Source organism: Brachyhypopomus gauderio, chromosome 12 (assembly GCF_052324685.1).
Source record: "Brachyhypopomus gauderio isolate BG-103 chromosome 12, BGAUD_0.2, whole genome shotgun sequence".
NCBI classification, from domain to species: domain Eukaryota; kingdom Metazoa; phylum Chordata; class Actinopteri; order Gymnotiformes; family Hypopomidae; genus Brachyhypopomus; species Brachyhypopomus gauderio.
Window position 1 is genome coordinate 20,352,679 of NC_135222.1, and position 24,112 is coordinate 20,376,790.

At 41.1% G+C, this 24,112-nt stretch overlaps 1 protein-coding gene across 1 annotated transcript; it reads left to right on the top strand.

Annotated features, from left to right (window-relative positions):
• Nucleotides 1-483: 483 nt before the first annotated feature.
• On the top strand, nucleotides 484-24,112 carry tpcn2 (two pore segment channel 2). Its single transcript, XM_077023701.1, has 25 exons — nucleotides 484-937; nucleotides 4,719-4,774; nucleotides 4,873-4,949; nucleotides 5,351-5,528; nucleotides 5,666-5,782; nucleotides 6,339-6,445; nucleotides 6,696-6,768; nucleotides 7,036-7,135; nucleotides 7,451-7,516; nucleotides 7,615-7,679; nucleotides 7,768-7,874; nucleotides 9,228-9,309; nucleotides 9,441-9,527; nucleotides 9,689-9,808; nucleotides 10,299-10,358; nucleotides 10,487-10,615; nucleotides 10,735-10,784; nucleotides 10,916-11,015; nucleotides 11,234-11,305; nucleotides 11,408-11,481; nucleotides 11,748-11,835; nucleotides 12,286-12,368; nucleotides 14,357-14,438; nucleotides 14,614-14,705; nucleotides 22,364-24,112. The coding sequence occupies exons 1-25, from the start codon at nucleotides 796-798 to the stop codon at nucleotides 22,440-22,442; spliced, it is 2,286 nt and encodes a 761-aa protein (XP_076879816.1). The 5' UTR covers nucleotides 484-795; the 3' UTR covers nucleotides 22,443-24,112.

Genomic DNA, 24,112 nt, shown 5'->3' on the forward strand with positions numbered 1-24,112 from the left:
GCTCTTGCGGTATGCACATGCTCGGCATGTGGACGTATTGCGGTTTTAAAATGAACTTCCTTGTCGCAAAAGTGTGAAACGGTCCCTTTCGTTCAGGCTTTGAACTTCGAGCAGTGCCCACGATTAACCAGAAGCTTTGTGCTTGAGCTTTGGGGTGGGGTGGGGGCGAGTGGGTGATAGCCATTTCATTCTCATTTTCGATTTAGTTCATTTTAAATAGACCACGTTTGGATTGTACTGTAACATTCATAGAGATCTTATATATAATGTTTTTTTTAATCTTGTAATAAATCTTGTAATAATAACGACCCTACTTAGTTTTGTGGTAAATTGTGAGAAGGTTTTGTGTGGAGATAGCCTCGGTGATGTGAGCGTATTATGTTGCGCGAACAGAAAAATGGGTCGCGCGACTGATATTTAGTCACGAGACGTTCGCGCGGTGCACAGCGGACACATTTCCCAATACCGCGCGCACGCTGGAGCACTGCAGGCTCGAGGCTGAAAACACCCATACACAAGCAGGCAAACTGTGACATATAAGACCAGGACATGGGCGGAGTAGTCTAAACCCAGCCCTCTTGCCTTGAAAAAAAAGAAAAAAACTTGAGTAACTATGTCAGCAAGGTAGGAGTGAAACTTTTCGAGCCTTCCCCGAGGAGCCCAAACTGGGTTTGACAGCCGCTGCCGTTTCACGCTATAGCTATATACACGGACATGACGGTCTCCTTGTAGTTCGGAACCTACGTTCGTTTGAGTGACATTTTCATCGTTTAGACCTTGAATTGGTTAGTCTGGATGGAGTCAGAACCGCTGATAACTGGGAGTATAAACCGGGCCTCGACAGATTATGGGACTGGAGATGATTCTGGTTCGGACTCTCCAAGAAGGAGAACATTGTCCTACTCGGCGACGGAAGACTCCTGCCGCCTTGAAGATCGTAAGTGATCAGAGACCACACGTACGAGCAGTTGTTTTGGACATGTACCCGACACAGTTTACTCACTGTTCCACAACTTTATTAGATTTAGTTTGGCAAATTACCCCAACACAACGTTTTCCTCTTTCTCTTCTCCTGGACCTTCTGTAATCAAACGGTCATGTGCAGGATGTGGTCAAAGCCTGCATGATCCCGTTTACTCTAACTTCTATTAGACACTCACACAGTTTACTCATACAAGTCAGGGCACGTTTTCGGTTATTTGTGAAAACAGGGAACAAAATGTTCGCTGCACCCGTAATTCATGACGACACATTGTCATTATTTGGAAAATGGGAACACTAACCGATATCTTAAAAACAACTGTCTAAATAAGATTAAAACCCCCCCAAATATATTGTTGCATCAAACAAATATATTTATTACACGATCTACTGCATTGCTTTCTTGCTTTATGTAAGTTTGATGTGTATGGGTCATGTAGTACAACAGATAAGACTTCTGTGTAAAACGGAGACGAGATGACGGTTAGTTATGTTGTGGTGCCACTGGCATAGACATGTCTTTAGGTAAAAGAGGTGTCCTTTGGGAAACGCCAACTTCCCCCTGTTTAGTCATCAGTAATGCTTCCAGTGTGCAGTGGTGGAAAACAGTGACTCACACAGCTTAGTATCACATCTTAAGAAGAAAAGGTCAAGCCCCTTGTAGAACCACAATAGTTTCTCTAGCAGCTAGCACACCAGAGTGTGATACTGTGTGTAACAGCCAGAGAGGCTTTTAAGGGGATGATGTCCTGTGTCAGAGTGTTAGCTGTGCCTCTGTCATGCAAATGAAACTTTACAGTCGAAAACAATGTTTCTGGTATCCATAGCATTGAGGCTCACATGCTGTGTTTTGAGAATTCTGACTCTGCCCTGTCCGACAGAAAAACCTTTTTGTTGTAACAGACAGAGACACACTCCCTCCCAAGGTAATTCGTTTTGACTCTGTTAACATTTTCCATTACGCTTCTATAGTTTTTAGGGCTCGCCATGTTGTCTCGGTGTCTGTCGTGGAGAGATGCATGGTAGGCAGATAGAGAAGACCTTCAGGAGTGTTACTACTGGCTTCACCGGCTTTCAGTGAGCTCCGTGCTTGAAGCCCTTTGGGAAGCAGAGTTCACATGGGCTCTGATACGTCTCAGTAGTGAAGCTCCTGAACTTTGGCACCTCAGAAGCATCCTAGTATACATGTGAATTGTGAGTAGGTCTATGTTTGTGTTAGATCACAGTGTGGCTGGTGTGATTTATGATTATTACAAGAAGACCATTTTGGTAGTTCTGAGACCCGTGTCCTGTTTTAAGGATGGGATCATGTGTTCACTAGGAGATTCTGGACCCGCTGACTGGTGACGACAATGAGATGCCTAGACGTTTATAATCCTGTAACCTTTTACAAAGCAAGTGATGCTATTTCAAGGCTGATGGTTTGAGTTAGGCTTTAAAATTAAATTATGCACAGTAATAAGAGCAGTCATTGGGCAATTATATCCAAGCAATATAAACAATCAAAATCCTGGTTCCATTGTCTGTTCCATTTGCACAAGAGCAGTTGAAATTGATTCACAATCAGTGTTGCTTCCTATCTGAACACAAAGTGTGGATGACTTGGAGTTACATTGTGTTGTTTAAGTGTTCCCTTTATTTTTTTGAGCAGTGTATATATATATATATATATATATATATATATATATATATATATATATATATATATATATATATATATATATATATATATATACTGCTCAAAAAAATAAAGGTGTATAGCATTTAAGTGTATAGCAAAGTAAACTGCCCAGTATGCAAGCAAACTTACATTCAGTTTTGCAGATCTACTTAGCTTATAATGACACAGTGATGAGAGAAGTCGTCTTGATGGGGACAACTGGACATCAATGTCACTAAAACATTGGGAATCTTGACTTCTGCATGCAAGACCAAATAAAATAAATCAAATTAGGGCTGTCGCGGTGAAAGAATTTCCCCTGCGGTTATTTATGGTGGCTCAACACCGCGATATGCGGTATGACGCGATATGCGTCATTTGTCGTCTAAAATCTTAATTTTAGAGCTATATAATTGTTTTATTGTTTTTATTGTAAAGGGGTTCTTATTGTTTTTAAATTGCAAAGAAGACACAGTTTTAAGAGCAGTTAAATATGTGTTTATTGTCAAATAGAGAACACAGAAGTCAAATGAGATGCAGTAAGAACCCATGCTCTTTCGCTTTCTTAAAAGTGTAGGGTAAATATTTTAAACGAGATTTTAAACACAAAAAGATAATTTAATAAATAAATCAATAAAACGAAATCTTTCCTTAACCAGAAGAATAACGTCTCAGCTTAAACCGGAGTTGTCACGTCCCTGCTGCGCGCTAAGAAAACCAACATATTCACCTTATGTGGTTTCAGTGAGGAGCGGAAAGGGCTAACAATATTCCCGGCAGTACTAAAAACTCGCTCTGATGGTGTGCTTGTTGCACAAATGCACATGTACTTGCGGGCAAGTTTGCAGAGCAGAGGAAATCTAGCCTCATTGACGCGCCACCAGGCGAGTGGATCTGCGTGGATTTGACTTGAACCCGAAATGCTCCCAAACCGGCGAAGTCGCGTTTTGTTTTTTGACCAGAGCATCTGCCGTAGTTTCCATCTTTGAAAAAAGGAGACGGATTGTTGATCAGCCGCGCCGGATGATAACAGGGGGTTGATGGGAAAATGACTTTAACTCTTGCACAGGCACTTTCCCCTCGCATGGGAAAAAACACAAATATTGCGGTTGTTGCGGTTAATTCCCGTACGTTGCGATTTTCTCGTCAATAGCGCGGTATTGCTATACTGCGGTTATCGCGACAGCCCTAAATCAAATACAGCCATCAGCACAGCCGTCCTCTGCGTGTCCACTGCAAGCCGACCTGCAAGGGGGCCGCCAACCCCACTGAGGGGGACGTCATGTCCAGCGGAGGTGTTTTACTGTCATCACAAAATAGTTTCAATAGTTTTCAGAAACAAGACACGTAGTGTCCTCAGCTGCCTAGGAAACGTGCATTTCTGGGTGAATTGTGTGATTATGCATGTGTGGTCTGAATGTTACTCCAGAGCTCAGGTTCTAAAGCTTAAGTAAGGACAAACAGTCCATAAGTTCAAAGAAGTAAAACGCTTCATGGGACTGCCACACAGCTGTGGGTAAAGGTATGTAATGAATGAGAAAATAAGGACAATCAAAGTTGATCTAGTGTTTACATACATACAGCCTTAATGACAGGCAACACGCTCATTTTAAAGCCCGGTAACTGCTAAAGGCAGGTAAATGTAAACTAATGTTTATTTCTTAGTGAGGCATGTGACCTTCCCCCTGTTTGTCTTTATTAGACTGTGGCTCAGGTAACTACAACAAAGTTATGCCCAACTAATAAAATATAGCACTGAAATTATGTTGGGACAGATGGCTGATTGTATCCCATTAGACTGTCCTTAAAATAGAACCATTGAGTGATACAGCCAATTTGACAATACACCTGACAAAGAAGCGTTGTTGTGCTGTTGTGAAACCAGTATCCGGAAAGTTCCAGGTACCTTTTCAAGTTTTCTGTCTTTGTGTTACAATTCTGTGACAGGTGAAAATACTACTGATTATTTCCCATGTTCTTGGTGTTAAGAACTCTGTATCACAGTGGTTATTTTTCCTAAAATTGCCAAGCTCTTATTTATGAGCTGACCTTGCTGTCTTATTTAATTTTTGAAAAGATGACGAAGGCCTCTACATCCAGCAAGCAGTTGTATTCATTGAGGATGCCATTCAGGTAATAATAAAGGATAATAAAGGGTCATTTTCTATTGAATCCTTTATCCTTTCTTGTAGTTTGTTCACATTGTGTTGAACGTACATTGTCCTCCACAGTATCGTTCCATTAATCACAAAGTCGACTCTGGATCCTTACGGTTGTACAGATGGTACTACTCCAGAATCTGTCAATGGTAAGTAAGCAACACATAGAGAATTAAATGAACTTTTTTTTAAACTGTGTTTGTTGTTGAGCTTTCTCCCTCTGCACCTGCAGACATTACCCTGCTAAGTCTTAAAGCCATTGATTTGTTGGCTAATGTTGTACTCTCGTATTATCTCAATCTCAATCAATAAATATAAATTATCTCTAAGCAAACTTTTCATTTTTAAGATTATTAATGATAGTTTCCGGTTTTAAATGACCCAATGGTTTCACTGGCTTTGGGGGGAACTTTATTTAAGGTTAGTAGCAGACTGTATTAATCCACACTGTGTGTGTGTGTGTGTGTGTGTGTGTGTGTGTGTGTGTGTGTGTGTGTGTGTGTGTGTGTGTGTGTGTGTGTGTGTGTGTGTGTGTGTGTGTGTGATGAAGGGCTCTTGGTGTCATTATTGCTGTAGTTCTGGCTCTGGCCTTCATAGAGAAACCCTCCTCCGTCACTTACACGTCAGACCCCCGCTTCAGACCTGACCCGTGGGAGCCCCCGTGTGGCCTAACCGAGGCTATAGAGATAGTCTGCCTCTGCGTCTTCACCCTAGATGTTGCTGTGAAGGTATCCCTGTCAAAATGGAATGATTTCTTCAATATACTGTCCACAGTAGTAGACTTACATACAGTAGTGGACTTACTTACATATATTAGTCTCACCTTGCTCATGTGCAATATGTATGGCCAATTTGTGTTTTTCAGAGTTATCTGATTGGATGGGATGAGTTTTGCACTAATAAATGGCTGATTGGCTATGTGCTGATAATCACGGCATCAGTAGTTGACTGGGCAATAACTGTGTCTATGCTGTGTCATGAGGTGAGTTCAACAGAATGCACTTTCAAATCTCGGCCATCTCCAACAAACACAGCTAACATTCATTTCTTCAGATGTTTAAGTTTAAAACAGAATTTTACATTCAGAAAAGTTTTTTTTTTTTTATGCGTTGACAGGCTGTTACTCAAAGCTTATCAAAGCTAAGTGCTGTAAAACACTTGTGGGGATCGTGATAAAAAATGTTGTAGAACTTAAATTATTGATTCAGAAAGCTAGCATTTTGTGTTTTGGGAATTAAAATGATTATATTTGTACTTTGCTATTAATATGTCATGATTTGTTGTGTAAACGTCTACAGAAGAGCACTTTGAAACATGTGTCAGAAGGGTATAGCCTTATCTTTAACCAGGTCACCAGGAAATATAAAGTTTGTTTTATCATGTGTTTGTCAACGGTCATATTGCAGTCATAGCGTTATGCAGTAAGATTATGACTAGTATAATTTTTGTCTGCATCACCCAATCCATCTGAATGCCCAGTGTCCTGGTGGATCTTGGTGGATGATATGAAATGTTCCTCACCTCATTTTCTCCTGCAGACCATACGAGTCCGAAGACTACTGCGACCTTTCTTCCTCTTGCAAAATTCCTCCCTAATGAAGAAAACTCTAAAGTGTATTAAGAGAACTCTCCCAGAGATAGCAAGGTAACCGCGTTATTCAGAGGGAAGAGGCTCAATTAAATCAAATAAGACACGTTTTACATGTTTTATTTTTAATTCGCCGTACATGTGTTTAGAAATACATTTTACTGTCACTTGTAACTTGTAAGTCCACCAGTCCTGAGACCACCACCGACTGTTGACATCAGCTGACTGGAGTCCTTGTCCTGCTCATGTTGTACGTACCAATGTAAATCCAGACCTCTTTCTTTACACCTCTCTTCTCTCTCCATAGTGTGATCCTGCTCTTAGCACTCCACCTATGCCTGTTCACCATGATTGGCATGTTGATCTTCCCCAGGTCTGAGGTAACAAGGCATCAAGATGTCTTTATTTGTCCCTCCTCCTGCTCCTGACGTAGACACCACTGCAAACCAGAGATTTTTCTTCACTGTAAAGATCAAACTCTCTTTGCAAATGCGAATGCCCAGATCAGGCAGTCTTTAACAGTCTGACTGTCGCTGTTTCTATCCCTTTGAGAGTCAGGTTATTAGTTGATTTGGCTGGTATAGGTAGCGATGGATAATGATTTATACATGGGTGGTGTCTGTTGTCCTTAATGTGTGTGTTAATAGCACAAAGAGAAGAATGGGGAATGGGAGGCGTACTTCAAAAACCTGCCCCGTGCCCTCTCCTCTCTCCTGGTGCTACTCACCACGGCCAACAACCCTGACGGTAAGATCCGAACGTTTCGGCTGTGGGTTAGGCTTCTCTTAGCTCTCTGGAGATGATTTCAGACTGCACATAGGTCATGGTGATTCAGAAAATGTACCGTAGTTGTGAGGTGCTAGGTTACGTTTGTAACAAAGACAACTGTACAAAGTGAAAAGTCATGTTGGACATGTTCCAAGACTGCTAGTTTCACAAAGTCAACCCGTGTTGGGAAATTAACCCACCGCTGACAGTGTACTTGTTGGGGACATCATCTCAGTGTTCCTACTTTTCAAAGTAAACATTCCCTCCTGATGTTCCCTTCCTGTCTGTCCACAGTGATGGTTCCTGCGTACTCTTTACACAGAGGCTATGCTGTGTTTTTTATTCTTTTCAGTGTGTGCGGTACGTTCCACTGCATCTTCTACCTCATCATTCTGTTTTGATAATCATGTGTTTGACGGTGTGTGAGACTGAGGGTGGTTTGTTGGTTTTTTGCTCAGGGACCTACATCCTGATGAATTTGCTCACTGCTATTATCTACAACCAGTTCAGGGGGTATCTTCTGGTGAGTGCAGGGTGGTGTTGAAGGGGTCTTCATCTGCCGCTCCTTTGATGCTCTTCACGAATGTCTCCCTCTCTGTTCGCCCTCTCAGCTGTCAGTGCAGACCTCCCTCATACGGAGACGCCTGGGCATCCGAGCTGCGTTTGAAGTGATGTGCTTCCAGAAACCTGGAAACAGCTCCAGCTCCGAGAACCATGTGTGAGTTCTCCTTGTTTTCAATTTGTTTCAAGTTTTCAATGTGATGAACAAGGCCAGGAATTAATATATAATTGCAAAATCTAAAAGCAATTTCATTGTGGCTCCCAATTAATAAAAATTTGTAGGAGAAATTCCTTGCAAAAGTAATTTTCTGCAAGAATGCGCATTGGTGAGCCGAGGTATGTGATCACACACAATCACGAATGGCCTTTTCTAACCACAAACTGGTGCCAAAACCTTTTCATTCCCCTTTCCCCTAAAAACCAGGATGTTTCTTGTGCTGGACGAGCAGTCAGGAGCCTCAATGCTCTTGTCCAAGTTCAAATTCATAACTGGATAGGAAGTAAATGGGGAATACTAGCGGTGTATTCAACTAAGGATTTTCATAGTCGAATCTGATTCGTCAGATTTTCCATTTAGTCGACTAATAGTCGAATCAGGGTTTTTTTTTAAGAGCACCTTAAACGGGATCTCGTTCTCATTCAGGACTTTTTTCCACTTCAAAGTAAAAACCTACAACACTCAGATAAATGAATAAACATGGTAGGTTTGCTTTATTCAGCTTTTATTTATTACTTATTTATTTTTTAATGAAACGTTAGAGAACATTAACCGTCAGTGCGCATATCGAACTGTCAGACAGGCGCTGTGCAAAATGTAATGGGGTTTAAAAAGCAAACAACAACAAAAAATGTTTATAGGCTTACTTGCCGAGACGCACCGCGACGAGACGATAGCCTACACCGAAATGACAAACGGCTGAACTGTTTTTTTTTTCGCCTTACGCGTTTTAAATGGTATGCCATGTTGGTTGTTGACGTGCGAAATGAAAGACGTTGATGACATAACTTGCACTTTACTTTGTTTGCTTCATCTTTATCTTTTTCAAAATACTTTTGAAGTTTTTTTAGTAGCCGTTATAATCTGTAGCGTGTTCAGCTCCACTCATTTGGATTGTGCAACTGCAGGGTGTGATTTATGTGTAGTAAGGAAGATGCCTATTGTTAGTGCGCACACATCATTTAAAAATATTTATTAACAGAAATTAGGATGATTTTATTTGACAAAAGGCTATATATAATGAAAAAAAGACATTTAATGTAACAACTAATGCTTAGCAGCGTCCTTGGGCACCCACATGCAGTTAGAATGGTACATTCGACCATGACATTCATAGTCGACTAGGGGGTATAGTCGACTATAGTCGAATCAGCGACTATTGCAGGTCACCCCTAGGGAATACGGATTGATTTCGTCCTGATCGTTGTTTGTTGTCTGTTGCAGCCATCCAGAAGTGGGTCTTCTACCCCACGTAGTGACATGTTTGATCTCTGTTTGTTCATCTCTGCTCAGAGAAAGGGTGCACGTGTCTACCCTGCTTGAGGTCATGAGGATGGTGAAGATGAAGTCTTACTATAGACTTGCGATTATTAAGGTGGGTCCCAGACGTCTGCCCCAGGCTGCTTGTGAGGGCTTCCCAGTCTTTGCACTGCTATGTGAAGCCATGAAAGAAAGTTTTTTTTTGCAATTCAGTGTTTTTATCTCATGAAATCTGTTGTTTGACAGACTGCTGAGCAGAACTCGGATGGCTTTATTACTGGTGAGAAATTTCAGGAGTTGTTTAATGAACTGGACAAAGACATCATTAAAGAGGTAAGGGTTCCCTGCTCCCAAGCCCTGCCTGATGTGGACAGATTGTTTGTGTGCCTGTATCTGGTTACCACCAGAGACGGCTTGTGCTTGTGTTAGTTCCATTTGTGCAGGCGATGGTTGCCTGGCTGAAAATGACTGAAAATGTGTTCTTCATTCATCAGCACCCACCGAAGCCAGAGTACAGCTCTCCACTTCTACGCTGGATCCAGAATATTGGAAGCCATTTCTATCTCACTGTGGTGGGAAATGTAGTAGCCATGGCCAATGTCATGTGTATCTCTGTAAGTATTACCATTTTAGAACAAAAACACCAAGGTGATGGTGGTGAGCCTTTACTATTATTACAAACCTTTAAAAATAAGAGAGTCAGTGACAGTAAACCCTGATTTTAGGTGTACTTGTCTGTAGTGACACCTTGTGGATATATTGTAAAACTACAAACTTTATTATCTAACGCTCCTAAAATCTTGTATGACAGAATAGTAATCAATCTTTGTAATTGACACTTATATTTCTATATAATGAGAGACATTTTACTGAGAGCTTTATGGACACTGGTTATGAAGCTATTAATTCTAACCATATTTAGAATATACAGGGAAGTGAACTATTCTAACTGGTTGTTTAAAGTAACCCTTGCCCTAGCATTTATGCATAAATGAGCAGTTATCCCTAAACATGACATCATATGAATCACATGCTTGGTTTTGCACAGTTGTATTGTTGTGAAAGTGGAAGGTTCTTCTTGAACAACACGGTTATGTCTTCTAGACCATCTTGGTGCTGGATTCAGAAAAAATTGTGTCCCAGAGGGACGACTACTACATGGAGGTATCTGGCTGCATTGTAAATCATGGCTTACTGGGTACTGCCGTGTATTATTTAATAGGCAGAACATTAATTAGGAATTCATCTTCATGCATCTGTGAGTGGGAAAATCATCGATTTTCCATTTCTAGGTCATCAATTGTGCCTTCATCCTCTACTACCTGATAGAGATGTTGCTGAAGCTCATTGGCTTTGGCTGGAAAGGTTACCTCTCGTACAGGAACAATGTCTTTGATGGGGTCTTCACTATCCTTCTGCTGGTATTGCTTCACTTTTAACACTGTCATTTGTTGTCATTTTTTATTGTTATTGTCCCTCCTGCCATCGACTTTGGGACTATGACAAGAAATTAATTTGTTTCATTTGTTTAATGATTCAGGCTCTCCAGATCGCCATTTTTGTCACATACAAGATTCCATATGAACAACCGTGAGTGTGTGTGTGTGTGTGTGTGTGTGTGTGTGTGTTTCTTAAAAAATAGTGTATGCACAGTGCATATTAAACCAGAACAGGAAAGTCAGTCAGTCTTTATTTTAATCTTGTATATGTGTTGTTTTTAGGACTCCGGCTCAGAAGGGTGTGGTGTCCATGTGGGAGATGGTGCGGCTGGTGAACATGTTCATCGTCTTCCGCTTCCTCAGGATCATCCCTGAAATCAAGGTGAGCACCTCAGCCCTCCAGTGTATGATGATTTCACCATTGGCGAACTTGAGTCGCCCCCTTGTGGCTAAAATGTCATACTGCAAGTGAAATAGCTGCTGAAAGCCTTTCCGAGGCTGGATTTTCTGCTTCTTGATGTGGGTGTGATTCCTTCACGTTAAAGTTAATGGTATAGCACGTGTGCCTTTAGTGAACGATATATTTCATCTTACTTGTAGTTGATGGCGCTGGTAGCAAGCACTCTTGTGGATCTTGTGAAGAACTTGCGGGCTTTTGCAGGCATTCTGGTGGTGAGTGAACCTCAGCTAGTGTAAACAGAGCTGTGGTGTTTTTTTTGCCCCGTGGCCACGTGAGGTGTGTTGGATGTGCTTCACCTCTGCTCTCTGCTGCAGGTGGTGTACTACGTGTATGCTATTCTTGGCATGTGGCTCTTCCACGGGGCTATTCCTGCTCCAGCAGGCTCAAGGTAGGGGGCAGTAGTGCACAATGATGGCGGCATATGCACAAAGAATATTGTTTACCGTTTTTCCTGAAGGGACGACTTTAGAGAGCAGTGGTGAAAAGTACGGTAAAGGTATATATTTTACATTTCAGTGGTGTTGATAGCAAACAGCAAAACAAAACAGACTGTAGTGTTTGTCAACTCAGCCTTTAACTACCACTGCAGCAGATGGTTTTGGTCTGGATGTGTGGAAATAATCCTGGATTTTTCTCTCATCGTCCGGCTCGCAGCACAGAGAACAGCACATCCAACTTCACCATGGAATGTGGCTCCTACGAACAGCTGGAGTACTGGCCAAACAACTTTGACGACTTTGCTGTGAGTGGCACGGGAGCTCTGAACACAGACTCCGCGTTGTTCACGTTTGCGTTCATCAGTTTTTGTACTCGGTGGTGAGATAGCGGTTCGCCGCTCACACTTCCACTTGCACGAGAGCAGTGCTGTAACGGTGCGGCTACATTTCTGACGTCGCTGAATTGTGACTCTCGGTCTGTCGTACTCTGTTGTGGCGGACATATCAAGACATGTTTATTGAAGCCCTGACCCATGCCAGCTGGATTCGGACTAGCCAAGACGTTTTCATGTTCAGGACATCACCACAGCGGACGGGAGTTCTAGATTCTGTTTGATCATGGGGTTATTGGGCTGATAAACCGATACTCATTCATGTAGTGAAGACAGGAGGATGCGTCGGGTTTTAAGGAAAGAAATGACAGAAGCTTTCATCCTTTATAACTATCCATTGTTCTATTTGTTTTCTTCCTCCAGTCGTCTCTAGTCCTGCTTTACGATGTTATGGTGGTGAACAACTGGCAGGTCTTCATGGACGCCTACACTAGATACACCACTGAGTAAGGCACAGCGTTCCTACACTAGATACACCACTGAGTAAGGCACAGCGTTCCTACACTAGATACACCACTGAGTAAGGCACAGTGTCCCTACACTAGATACACCACTGAGTAAGGCACAGCGTTCCTACACTAGATACACCACTGAGTAAGGCACAGTGTCCCTACACTAGATACACCACTGAGTAAGGCACAGTGTCCCTACACTAGATACACCACTGAGTAAGGCACAGCGTTCCTACACTAGATACACCACTGAGTAAGGCTCAGTGTTCCTACACTAGATACACCACTGAGTAAGGCACAGTGTTCCTACACTAGATACACCACTGAGTAAGGCACAGTGTTCCTACACTAGATACACCACTGAGTAAGGCACAGTGTTCCTACACTAGATACACCACTGAGTAAGGCACAGTGTTCCTATACTAGATACACCACTGAGTAAGGCTCAGTGTTCCTACACTAGATACACCACTGAGTAAGGCTCAGTGTTCCTACACTAGATACACCACTGAGTAAGGCTCAGTGTTCCTACACTAGATACACCACTGAGTAAGGCACAGTGTCCCTACACTAGATACACCACTGAGTAAGGCACAGTGTCCCTACACTAGATACACCACTGAGTAAGGTACAGTGTTCCTACACTAGATACACCACTGAGTAAGGCACAGTGTTTCTACACTAGATACTCCACTGAGTAAGGCACAGTGTTCCTACACTAGATACACCACTGAGTAAGGCTCAGTGTTCCTACACTAGATACACCACTGAGTAAGGCACAGTGTCCCTACACTAGATACACCACTGAGTAAGGCTCAGTGTTCCTACACTAAATACACCACTGAGTAAGGCACAGCGTTCCTACACTAGATACACCACTGAGTAAGGCACAGCGTTCCTACACTAGATACACCACTGAGTAAGGCTCAGCGTTCCTACACTAGATACACCACTGAGTAAGGCACAGCGTTCCTACACTAGATACACCACTGAGTAAGGCACAGTGTTTCTACACTAGATACACCACTGAGTAAGGGAACGTGTTCCCACACTAGATACACCACTGAGTAAGGCACAGCGTTCCTACACTAGATACACCACAGAGTAAGGGAACGTGTTCCCACACTAAATACACCACTGAATAAGGCACAGTGTTTCTACACTAGATACACCACTGAGTAAGGGAACGTGTTCCCACACTAAATACACCACTGAATAAGGCACAGTGTTTCTACACTAGATACACCACTGAGTAAGGCTCAGTGTTCCTACACTAGATACACCACTGAGTAAGGCACAGTGTTTCTACACTAGATACTCCACTGAGTAAGGCACAGCGTTCCTACACTAGATACACCACTGAGTAAGGCTCAGTGTTCCTACACTAGATACACCACTGAGTAAGGCACAGTGTTTCTACACTAGATACACCACTGAGTAAGGGAACGTGTTCCCACACTAGATACACCATTGAGTAAGGCAGTGTTCCTACACTAGATACACCACTGAGTAAGGCTCAGTGTTCCTACACTAGATACACCACTGAGTAAGGCACAGTGTTTCTACACTAGATACACCACTGAGTAAGGGAACGTGTTCCCACACTAGATACACCATTGAGTAAGGCACAGTGTTCCTACACTAGATACACCACTGAGTAAGGCTCAGTGTTCCTACACTAGATACACCACTGAGTAAGGGAACGTGTTCCCACACTAGATACACCATTGAGTAAGGCAGTGTTCCTACACTAGATACACCACTGAGTAAGGCACAGTGTTCCCACACTAGATACACCACTGAGTAAGGCTCAGTGTTCCTACACTAGATACACCACTGAGTAAGGCTCAGTGTTCCTACACTAGATACACCACTGAGTAAGGGAACGTGTTCCCAAACCTTTGGTCATTACAGTCTCGGCTAGCCCCCTTTTGTCACTGTGTAACTGAAGTGCATAACACTGTCACTCCCGCTGTGTGTAGGTGGTCGAAGGTGTACTTTGTGTCCTGGTGGCTCACCTCTTCCGTCATGTGGGTGAATCTGTTCGTGGCCCTCATTCTGGAGGTAAGATGAAATGTTATCGCCGTCATTCTACAATGGATTTTTGCAGAATCACCTGTTGCGTTGTTTGCCGAAGCAAGTGCGTGGCTGTAGACAGTTTCTCAAAGAGGACTCAAAGTCCGATGTGGCAGGTCATGAAACGATCGGGCTTCTGACTGCGTCTGTGCTAACGCTGTAGAACTTCACCTACAAATGGGACAAAAGTCACGCCCTGAGCATGTCGGAGGTGGAGAAGATGCACTACGAGACCACAGTACAGCTGATGTTCAGGTCGGTCCCTGAGACTCTCATCGCTGTTCCGCTGCATGCGCTCCGCTCTGCCTTTCTACGGCCTGATTGGGATGTGCGCTCGCATCTCGACTCGCACTGTCTGAAGGCTTTGCTTGTGGCTTCTTTCCAAGAGGAGTTTGGCTCTGGGCTCCGGGCGGTTCCTTGCACACGCTTCGCCTGATGAGAGAGTCACTGTGGGTTTGGAAATGTCTTTATGCTGTGGTTGTTTTAGACCAGGGGTGCACAACATGCGGCCCGCGGGCGCCTCCGTTGCGGCCCGCCAGCTGATAAATAATTTGGCCTGCCTTCTGGCTTTGTGCCTGAATTTCCCCGACGATTTGGGCTTTACTTTATTCCGCAGGAGTAAGTAAACATTAAGAATCGATCGCGACATAATACATAATTTGTCTCCATTTTACTCACCACCCCCACTCCACCGCTCAACAATTTAAACTCGCGCCCTTCAAACAGCTTTACATTTATTTTTGGCCCGGCTCCTCCTTCAAGTTGTGCATCCCTGTTTTAGACCAGACAAGAAAAGGTCAATAAGAGAAGTTGAGAGAACTTACATTCACAAATAACAGTAAGGATATTTATAAATAACTGTAAGGAAACTTGCGTTAAAGTCTGATCTCAAAACAAAACGGCTTACTTTGGAATTAAAATGGGCTTTTATTTTGTAGTCATTGTACATTTGCATATGCAAAAACCCCAGTGATCTAAAGTTGTTTCCGTGTTCCAGTTTCCTCCTTGACACTTCATTCATCACTGTGCTGCCCTCCTGAATAAGGACCTTGATTATTATTATTATTATTTTGCATTTGGGCTTTGCTCTTTTTTTCTAGTTCTAGTTCTGCTCTCCAATACTAACGGTTACTGCTTCATTGTTCACTGTGATCATATTAAAACTTTGTTCTTACAGCGTTCATTCATACCTCATACCTACTTTATACATACTTCATACCTACTTCATTCATACCTCATACCTACTTTATACATACTTCATACCTACTTCATTCATACCTCATACCTACTTTATACATACTTCATACCTACATCATACATACTTCATACCTACTTTATACATCCCTCATACCTACTTCATTCATCCCTCATACCTACTTCATTCATACCTCATACCTACTTCATTCATCCCTCATACCTACTTCATTCATACCTCATACCTACTTTATACATACCTCATACCTACTTTATACATACTTCATACCTACTTTATACATACCTCATACCTACTTTATACATACCTCATACCTACTTTATACATCCCTCATACCTACTTTATACATACCTCATACCTACTTTATACATACCTCATACCTACTTTATACATCCCTCATACCTACTTTATACATACTTCATACCTACTTTATACATCCCTCATACCTACTTTATACATACTTCATACCTACTTTATACATCCCTCATACCTACTTCATTCATACCTCATACCTACTTTATACATACCTCATACCTACTTTATACATACCTCATACCTACTTTATACATACCTCATACCTACTTTATACATACTTCATACCTACTTTATACATACCTCATACCTACTTTATACATACCTCATACCTACTTTATACATCCCTCATACCTACTTTATACATACTTCATACCTACTTTATACATACTTCATACCTACATCATACATACTTCATACCTACTTTATACATACCTCATACCTACTTTATACATACTTCATACCTACTTTATACATACCTCATACCTACTTTATACATACCTCATACCTACTTTATACATCCCTCATACCTACTTTATACATACCTCATACCTACTTCATACATCCCTCATACCTACTTTATACATACCTCATACCTACTTCATACATACTTCATACCTACTTTATACATACCTCATACCTACTTTATACATACCTCATACCTACTTTATACATACCTCATACCTACTTTATACATCCCTCATACCTACTTTATACATACCTCATACCTACTTCATACATCCCTCATACCTACTTCATACATCCCTCATACCTACTTTATACATACCTCATACCTACTTCATACATACTTCATACCTACTTTATACATACTTCATACCTACTTTATACATACCTCATACCTACTTCATACATACTTCATACCTACTTTATACATACTTCATACCTACTTTATACATACCTCATACCTACTTCATACATACTTCATACCTACTTTATACATACTTCATACCTACTTTATACATACCTCATACCTACTTCATACATACTTCATACCTACTTTATACATCCCTCATACCTACTTTATACATACCTCATACCTCCTTCATTCATACCTCATACCTACTTCATTCATACCTCATACCTACATCATTCATACCTCATACCTACTTCATTCATCCCTCATACCTACTTCATTCATACCTCATACCTACTTTATACCTACTTTATACATCCCTCATACCTACTTTATACCTACTTTATACATCCCTCATACCTACTTCATACATACTTCATACCTACTTCATACATACCTCATACCTACTTTATACATCCCTCATACCTACTTCATACATCCCTCATACCTACTTCATTCATCCCTCATACCTACTTCATTCATACTTCATACCTACTTCATTCATACCTCATACCTACTTCATACATACCTCATACCTACTTCATTCATACTTCATACCTACTTCATTCATCCCTCATACCTACTTCATTCATACCTCATACCTACTTCATTCATACCTCATACCTACTTTATACCTACTTTATACATCCCTCATACCTACTTTATACCTACTTTATACATCCCTCATACCTACTTCATACATACTTCATACCTACTTCATACATACCTCATACCTACTTTATACATCCCTCATACCTACTTCATTCATCCCTCATACCTACTTCATACATACCTCATACCTACTTTATACATCCCTCATACCTACTTCATTCATCCCTCATACCTACTTCATTCATACTTCATACCTACTTCATTCATACCTCATACCTACTTCATTCATACTTCATACCTACATCATACATACTTCATACCTACTTCATTCATACCTCATACCTACTTTATACCTACTTTATACATCCCTCATACCTACTTCATTCATCCCTCATACCTACTTCATTCATACCTCATACCTACTTCATTCATCCCTCATACCTACTTTATACATACCTCATACCTACTTCATTCATACTTCATACCTACTTCATACATACCTCATACCTACTTTATACATCCCTCATACCTACTTCATTCATACCTCATACCTACATCATACATACTTCATACCTACATCATACATACTTCATACCTACTTCATTCATCCCTCATACCTACTTCATTCATACTTCATACCTACTTCATTCATACCTCATACCTACTTTATACATCCCTCATACCTACTTCATTCATACCTCATACCTACTTCATTCATCCCTCATACCTACTTCATTCATACCTCATACCTACTTTATACATCCCTCATACCTACTTCATTCATACCTCATACCTACTTCATTCATACCTCATACCTACTTTATACATACCTCATACCTACTTCATTCATACCTCATACCTACTTCATTCATACTTCATACCTACTTTATACATCCCTCATACCTACTTCATTCATACCTCATACCTACTTTATACATCCCTCATACCTACTTCATTCATACCTCATACCTACTTCATTCATACCTCATACCTACTTCATTCATACTTCATACCTACTTCATTCATACCTCATACCTACTTCATTCATCCCTCATACCTACTTCATTCATCCCTCATACCTACTTCATTCATACCTCATACCTACTTCATTCATACCTCATACCTACTTTATACATCCCTCATACCTACTTCATTCATACTTCATACCTACTTCATTCATACCTCATACCTACTTCATTCATACTTCATACCTACTTCATTCATACCTCATACCTACTTCATTCATCCCTCATACCTACTTCATTCATCCCTCATACCTACTTCATTCATACCTCATACCTACATCATACATACCTCATACCTACTTCATTCATACCTCATACCTACTTCATTCATACCTCATACCTACTTCATTCATACCTCATACCTACTTCATTCATACCTCATACCTACTTTATACCTACTTTATACATCCCTCATACCTACTTTATACCTACTTTATACATCCCTCATACCTACTTCATACATACTTCATACCTACTTCATACATACCTCATACCTACTTTATACATCCCTCATACCTACTTCATACATCCCTCATACCTACTTCATTCATCCCTCATACCTACTTCATTCATACTTCATACCTACTTCATTCATACCTCATACCTACTTCATACATACCTCATACCTACTTCATTCATACTTCATACCTACTTCATTCATCCCTCATACCTACTTCATTCATACCTCATACCTACTTCATTCATACCTCATACCTACTTTATACCTACTTTATACATCCCTCATACCTACTTTATACCTACTTTATACATCCCTCATACCTACTTCATACATACTTCATACCTACTTCATACATACCTCATACCTACTTTATACATCCCTCATACCTACTTCATTCATCCCTCATACCTACTTCATACATACCTCATACCTACTTTATACATCCCTCATACCTACTTCATTCATCCCTCATACCTACTTCATTCATACTTCATACCTACTTCATTCATACCTCATACCTACTTCATTCATACTTCATACCTACATCATACATACTTCATACCTACTTCATTCATACCTCATACCTACTTTATACCTACTTTATACATCCCTCATACCTACTTCATTCATCCCTCATACCTACTTCATTCATACCTCATACCTACTTCATTCATCCCTCATACCTACTTTATACATACCTCATACCTACTTCATTCATACTTCATACCTACTTCATACATACCTCATACCTACTTTATACATCCCTCATACCTACTTCATTCATACCTCATACCTACATCATACATACTTCATACCTACATCATACATACTTCATACCTACTTCATTCATCCCTCATACCTACTTCATTCATACTTCATACCTACTTCATTCATACCTCATACCTACTTTATACATCCCTCATACCTACTTCATTCATACCTCATACCTACTTCATTCATCCCTCATACCTACTTCATTCATACCTCATACCTACTTTATACATCCCTCATACCTACTTCATTCATACCTCATACCTACTTCATTCATACCTCATACCTACTTTATACATACCTCATACCTACTTCATTCATACCTCATACCTACTTCATTCATACTTCATACCTACTTTATACATCCCTCATACCTACTTCATTCATACCTCATACCTACTTTATACATCCCTCATACCTACTTCATTCATACCTCATACCTACTTCATTCATACCTCATACCTACTTCATTCATACTTCATACCTACTTCATTCATACCTCATACCTACTTCATTCATCCCTCATACCTACTTCATTCATCCCTCATACCTACTTCATTCATACCTCATACCTACTTCATTCATACCTCATACCTACTTTATACATCCCTCATACCTACTTCATTCATACTTCATACCTACTTCATTCATACCTCATACCTACTTCATTCATACTTCATACCTACTTCATTCATACCTCATACCTACTTCATTCATCCCTCATACCTACTTCATTCATCCCTCATACCTACTTCATTCATACCTCATACCTACTTCATACATACCTCATACCTACTTCATTCATACTTCATACCTACTTCATTCATACCTCATACCTACATCATTCATACCTCATACCTACTTTATACATCCCTCATACCTACTTCATTCATCCCTCATACCTACTTCATTCATCCCTCATACCTACTTCATTCATACTTCATACCTACTTCATTCATACCTCATACCTACTTCATTCATACCTCATACCTACTTCATTCATACCTCATACCTACTTCATTCATACCTCATACCTACTTCATACATACCTCATACCTACTTCATTCATCCCTCATACCTACTTCATTCATCCCTCATACCTACTTCATTCATCCCTCATACCTACTTCATTCATACCTCATACCTACTTCATACATACCTCATACCTACTTCATTCATACCTCATACCTACTTCATTCATCCCTCATACCTACTTCATTCATCCCTCATACCTACTTCATTCATACCTCATACCTACTTCATTCATACCTCATACCTACTTCATACATACCTCATACCTACTTCATTCATACTTCATACCTACTTCATACATACCTCATACCTACTTTATACATCCCTCATACCTACTTCATTCATACCTCATACCTACATCATTCATACCTCATACCTACTTTATACATCCCTCATACCTACTTCATTCATACCTCATACCTACTTTATACCTACTTCATTCATACCTCATACCTACATCATACATACTTCATACCTACTTTATACATACCTCATACCTACATCATACATACCTCATACCTACTTTATACATCCCTCATACCTACTTCATTCATACCTCATACCTACTTTATACCTACTTCATTCATACCTCATACCTACATCATACATACTTCATACCTACTTTATACATACCTCATACCTGCTTCATTCATACCTCATACCTCCTTCATTCATACCTCATACCTACTTTATACATACCTCATACCTACTTCATTCATACCTCATACCTACTTTATACATACCTCATACCTACTTCATTCATACCTCATACCTACTTCATTCATACCTCATACCTACTTCATACATACTTCATACCTACTTTATACATACCTCATACCTACTTTATACATACCTCATACCTCCTTCATTCATACCTCATACCTACTTCATACATACTTCATACCTACTTTATACATACCTCATACCTACTTTATACATACCTCATACCTCCTTCATTCATACCTCATACCTACTTCATACCTCATACCTACTTTATACATACCTCATACCTACTTTATACATCCCTCATACCTACTTCATACATACCTCATATCTATTTTATACATCCCTCATACCTACTTCATTCATACCTCATACCTACTTCATACCTACTTCATTCATACCTCATACCTACTTCATTCATACCTCATACCTACATCATACATACTTCATACCTACTTTATACATACCTCATACCTACTTCATTCATACCTCATACCTACTTCATTCATACCTCATACCTACTTCATACATACTTCATACCTCCTTCATTCATACCTCATACCTACTTCATTCATACCTCATACCTCCTTCATTCATACCTCATACCTACTTCATACATACTTCATACCTACTTTATACATACTTCATACCTACTTTATACATACCTCATACCTACTTCATTCATACCTCATACCTACTTTATACATCCCTCATACCTCCTTCATACACACTTCAGACCTACTTCATTCATACCTCATACCTACTTCATACATACCTCATACATATCTAATTGAAACCTCATTTATACCTCATTCACACCTCACACATTCCTCATCCCTCACACCTCGTGCGTCAATCTTCACACTCTTGCATCTCCCACTTCTTCTTCAGAGACCACGTCCGAGAGCCGACGGAGGAGGAGATCGCGATCCAGCTGCGGCAGCACCGCCACCTCCACCTGTCCCGGTGAACGCACCCCACCCGGGCCTTGACCACCAGACCCGGCACGCCTGCTCCCCGCTCTGCTCTCACGGCAGTTACTGTGCGCACGTCTGCGTTAGGCACACGTGTCCCACCTGGCACGTCGGTGGGTGGAGGACCTGCTGCTGCTGCATTCAGACGCCAGCTCACGTGTCCTTTTGGAGAGCCTTTTTCTCACTTTGGTTTTAAGCGGCATTAGCCCGACAGATGATCTCACGTGCTGCAATGTTTCCACGCGTTGAAATCACAGGACTGGATTCACGAAAGGTGCTAATGTCATGCAAGATTTTAATCCCAAATCCCTGTATTATACATAGTGTATCTGTGTTTTTATTTATTTTATTAAGCTTTTAGTACAGAAAATATTACCTTTTGGATCGGTGCTGTTCACAGTGATGTGACCAGATCTGGGGTTTAGTGCTGGAACAAATCCTTCCAGCGTGTCCTGCTTATCAACAACCTGAAGAACCTGAAATCCTTCTGTACTTCAGCCCGTAACGGACACTATGACCCTGTGGAGGTCCAAGTTATCTGAAAAAGTCGCAGTCTAAATGAACCTCGTCACGTCCGTTGTGTGAAGTGTCGTTTCTGTGTGCCTCCGCCCCAAGCATCTCTCCCGAGGCCGGAAGGGCTTCGTTACGTGGTCGGCTGGAGCTTTACGGGGCTGAATGCTGGAAGCCAAGCTGCTCCATGGCCTGCCGCTCGGCGGCCAGCACACCTCACGGAGACAGCAGCATCACGCTGGGCTCTGGACCAGTGCCACTGGCTCTGTGGTACACGCACCACCCTCGGCCCCTCCCAGCAGCTCTGCGACGGAGCCTCCCTATAAAAGGACGGGATTCCCACGTCTGGATGTCTCCGGTGCTCTGTGCTGCTAGCAGGGAGCAGACGATCAGAAGATCAGACCATGCGGCTCGAGCTGCCTGTCCTTACATCTCCCGCCTCTACGAAGGGTGCAGGATGTAAGGGCCATTCCATTAGCTGACACCAGCAACAGACAAACAAACAAACAAACAATTCAGCCAGGGCAAGATTCAGCTTGGCTACTGTGAAAACAGCAAAGATAAGAAGGCATTAGTTTAATACTAGTCCTCATTACTTTAATACGACATTAGTGGTGTTCATGAGAATTTCATTGTTTGTTCATTGTTCATTGTTACTTTGAAGGTGTTTACCAGGGATAGATTTGTGACTTCAGGAATACACTGGACTCATGGTAGATTTTGAAGAGTTAGTGAATTTGCTTGTAGCCATTTACACATTTTAAGTGTCTAACAGGCAGATTATGTGGGCAAAATCTCATTACGATAGAAATTGTTTCTCCCCAGCACTGCCAAGCCATTCCTGTGAAACCCGACTGAGTTTGAACAGCCCTTGTAAAGGAAGACAGGTGGAGTTTGGTGATCCTACATTGTTCTATGGATTGTTTCAAAATTAATAACTCAGAATTGTATTTGCGAACTAGACCGTCTTAGCAACTCGATCCCATTGAGTTCAGTAATGCTGGTGAACAGCCTGGCCTTCAAGATGGAGAAATTTATATCTCCACGGTGATGTTCATACCTTAAATCTCACTCAAAAGGGAGTGTGTGTGTGTGTGTGTGTGTGTGTGTGTGTGTGTGTGTGTGTGTGTGTGTGTGTGTGTGTGTGTGTAAAGAA

Excerpts from the sequence above, each read along its gene's own strand:
- tpcn2 (XM_077023701.1), top strand. The coding sequence starts at position 796 with ATGGAGTCAGAACCGCTGATAACTGGGAGTATAAACCGGGCCTCGACA. Across the intron at positions 7,517-7,614 it reads TATTCTTTTCAGTGTGTGCG|GGACCTACATCCTGATGAAT; the intron begins GTACGTTCCACT and ends TTTTTTGCTCAG. Across the intron at positions 9,528-9,688 it reads ACAAAGACATCATTAAAGAG|CACCCACCGAAGCCAGAGTA; the intron begins GTAAGGGTTCCC and ends TTCATTCATCAG.